Source organism: Oryzias melastigma, linkage group LG13 (assembly GCF_002922805.2).
Source record: "Oryzias melastigma strain HK-1 linkage group LG13, ASM292280v2, whole genome shotgun sequence".
Classification (NCBI taxonomy): Eukaryota; Metazoa; Chordata; class Actinopteri; order Beloniformes; family Adrianichthyidae; genus Oryzias; species Oryzias melastigma.
The window spans coordinates 1202306-1205889 of NC_050524.1; the positions used below are offsets into that span (position 1 = coordinate 1202306).

At 40.8% G+C, this 3584-nt stretch overlaps 1 protein-coding gene across 1 annotated transcript in view; it reads left to right on the forward strand.

Annotated features, from left to right (window-relative positions):
• Positions 1-1807: 1807 nt before the first annotated feature.
• Positions 1808-3584, forward strand: part of LOC112149488 (cytochrome c oxidase subunit 7A2, mitochondrial) — a 3467-nt gene continuing 1690 nt past the window's right edge. The window contains exon 1 of the mRNA XM_036214807.1: positions 1808-1997. Within this exon, the coding sequence (XP_036070700.1) occupies positions 1983-1997 (15 nt within the window). The 5' untranslated portion in view covers positions 1808-1982. The remainder of the gene's footprint in view (positions 1998-3584) is intronic.

Below are 3584 nucleotides of genomic sequence, written 5' to 3' on the forward strand. Positions count from 1 at the left end.
AAAATTAGGTCAACTTCAGCACTCATTCAAAGCTATTTAACAAAATGTCCAGTCTTTCAGCAAATGTAACATTTTGAAAAAATAGCTTTTACATTTTTAGAAAATCCCTTCAGCCTCTTTAACAACTCTTTCAGCATAAAGCGTTCACACGAGTGTTATAGCAGGTAATGCAACTTTTCTCATTTGTTCTCCTTCTGGTCCCTGTAGGAGGCGCCACAGCGAATCATCATCTCGTTTCAAGGCTTTATTACAATGATGCCATGTTTAGTCAAATTAAAAAACGGAGTCATTTTCCTGGTCAGTTTCTGCAGAGCGGCAGGAGTTCTTTACAAATTCACCTCTGCATTGTGGGTGGGACTGGTTGGAACCCCTCCTTCCCCTCCCCACCACAGAGAGCTCTCTGCTAACATCAGGGGTATTCAAATCCAGGCCTCGAGGGCCGGTGTCCTACATGTTTTCCAACCAACCTTCCATTGAAGCTCCTTATTGGCTAAACATACCTGATCCTGGAAATTAGCAGCAGATAAGGCAGGATTTCTGGAAAACCTACAGGAAGCTGGCCCTCGAGGCCTGGATTTGGGCCTCTCTGCTGTAGGTTTTCCAGAAATCCTGCCTTATCTGCTGCTAATTTCCAGGATCAGGTATGTTTAGCCAATAAGGAGCTTCAATGGAAGGTTGGTTGGAAAACATGTAGGACACCGGCCCTCGAGGCCTGGATTTGAATACCCCTGGTTTACATGCTCTCCTGCTAGCTTACAGCCCCTCATAATCTAACGTTAGCGGTGTAATAAAAACGTTGATGATCATCGTTTCTATCCAGACGTTCGGTTCCGATCCAGATTTCAGCTCAGATGAGGAAAACACAGATGTTCATGGATCTATTTGGATGGAAGTGGTTGAATCAGAATGGGGCGGAGCTTGTAGCCCCACCCAGTGCATTTTCTGCGTCACAAATCCGATCTTTTTCAAACAGATTTTTTTTTGTTTGTTTCTGATTCACAACGATTTGAATAAAGAAATTCTCAGAAATGCAATTTTTAAAAATTATTGGATTTCATTTAGTAACAATACATAACATCAAAATAATATTAAATAAACATATAATAGTTAATAAATGAAAATGAGCAGAAAGAAAAAAAACTTATATTATCTGCCCCTAATACTAAATCAACAAAATTAAATCAATTTATATCAAACACGGAAAATGAAAATGATCCTTTACATAAATATTAAGAAGATATAAACAAAAATACAAACACATTTACATAAGCAGTTGTCTTCACTAACCCTCATTTAATTCTACCTATATAGGTAAAGTGGCATTAACTACATACGTTTTATGAAATTTAATCTTAAATACTTTATGAATGTCGTCCATTATGATAAAAATGTCACAAGACGACGTTAAAAACACCAAAACACTATTTTCATTGGAGTGGTAAATAAAAGCTTTAATGTGTTTTGTTTAGTAAATATATAAAAGTAAAGCAAAATTCAGATATTAAAGGGTTAAATCTGCAGATATCTTGCTGACAATCAAACCGTCGAATCAAAACATTCAACAATATTTGCTTCAAGCAAATTTCTGCAGGAAATCCATTTGCTTTTGTTCATGTCAAACCTCAAGGTTTTGTAATATTTATTTTCTTAATTTTATATTTTATAGTTGAATGATTTTGTTGGTCCTGATTTAAGGGAGAAAGGTTTAGTTTCTAAATCCTCCATGGGTGGTTTTTAAGGTGGACTGTGTCTTTAAGTGAGAACTCTGACCTGCTTTTCCACAAACATTAACTCTGCAGTAAACAAAACTTTACACCTGAGAAACTTTTAGAGTCATGAGAAGTTCTGCAGCTTCATGAGTTAATCTGCTTTTTCAGCTGTTGGTTGTTTGGACTCTGAGGCAGATCGTAGTTTGGCTGCAGTTCAACTTCCTGTCTGCCTGTGTGTCATTCTGAGGGTGAAGCGAGGTCGTGCAGCGCGACATGAACCGCGTTCTGGTGAGTACAACTGCTGTTTTTCTGTGTTGGTCTGAGCGGCAGAAGGCGACTGCAGGTCAGAGGCAGGAAGACTTCTGCACATATGTTCATGCCTGCAGACACACCTGACCTGCACGTAGACCACGACACGGCGGCGAGAACTCGTGACGCAGACTCCAGACGTCTGCTGAGGTCATAAATGACTTTAAACCCCCAAAAAATGTCATGTAAAAAAAAAATATCTTTAACAATTTTACATGTGACCATTTTCTCTAGAAACAGTAAGTGTCCCTTCACTGCTGTCAGAGGCATCAAGCTTCTCAATGTGCTGCTGGTTTGATCCTCAGGTGGTTTTGGTTATGACTGTCCTTTGACGCTCCTTAGACGCTCCTTCCTGGTAAAGAAAAACTCCTAAAAAACCTGATTCAGGAAAAAAGAAGGAACCTCAGGAATGTCTACATGAGGGAGAGATCCTCTCCCAGGACGGACAGGACATTTACCAGGACTGTTAAAGAAGAATCAGATTATCTAATTCTACAACTACGTTTGAAAAGAGTTCAGCCAGATCGGACTGGGGGAAAGGTGGGGGCAAGGTCCACGGCCAAGACGAGCCAGAGGCGAGGTCCACAGCCAAGACGAGCCAGAGGCGAGGTCCACGACCAAGACGAGCCAGAGGCGTGGTCCATGACCAAGAGGAGCCAGAGGCGAGGTCCATGACCAAGAACAGGAGGACAGATGATCCACCCGGAATCTAAAATCCCTCGAAGAACAACACGTGAATCGCACTGCACCAAACAGAACTACGGAGAACTAAATATAATAAGTAATAAAGAATAGAGGAGAAGTAAAGAGAACAGAACCCCAGAGCTGATGTGGATAATAACCATGATAGAAAGAGGCAATCGACTGCCAGGGCCCGGTTTATCAAAACAACTTCCTCCTGGAGTAACATGGAAAATCCTGGGGAAGGCGGGGCCTCCAGAGGCTCCACCTGCTGTTAGAGGAGAAGCTCTCACAGCAAATGTTGGTCTGGATGAAGCTCCAAACTCCAGAAACTAACGTGATCAGACGCAAAAACAACAACATTTTGGTAGAAAATCTTCAAACCAGTTGCAAAGCACGGCGGTGGGAGTCCTTAATGTGGGCTGGTTTCAGGCTTTGCTTAAATCTAAAGACAAGAGACAGAAACTTTTTCCTCAGAGGTGTCTCCTGTCCGTCACACGTGTTCTCCTCGCTGTTTCATGATGGAGATTAGAAACTTTGACCGAGTTTCTCTGAAAGTTTTGGACTTTTATCTTCATTTTAGTCCAAAAACTTCAGATTTTCTCTTTTTTGTCTGCAGATGAACATGTTTTTTTTTACAGATTGTCTGATAAAAAACTCAGTTATGAACATTTTGAGATTAGAGACACCCGAGGGACTACTTTGAGGCTGAAAACTTTAAAGGTTTGAAGTGAAACAGCTGAGTTTTTCTTGTAAAAAAATAACTGAATTCAATCAGAAGAAGTTTCTCCTGCTCAGATCTTTTCCATTTTTAGGCCTCAGGAGGAACTAAAGTACCTAAATAAAGTCAGTAATGGTGTTAAAGCAGTGATGGCGTCTCACCCC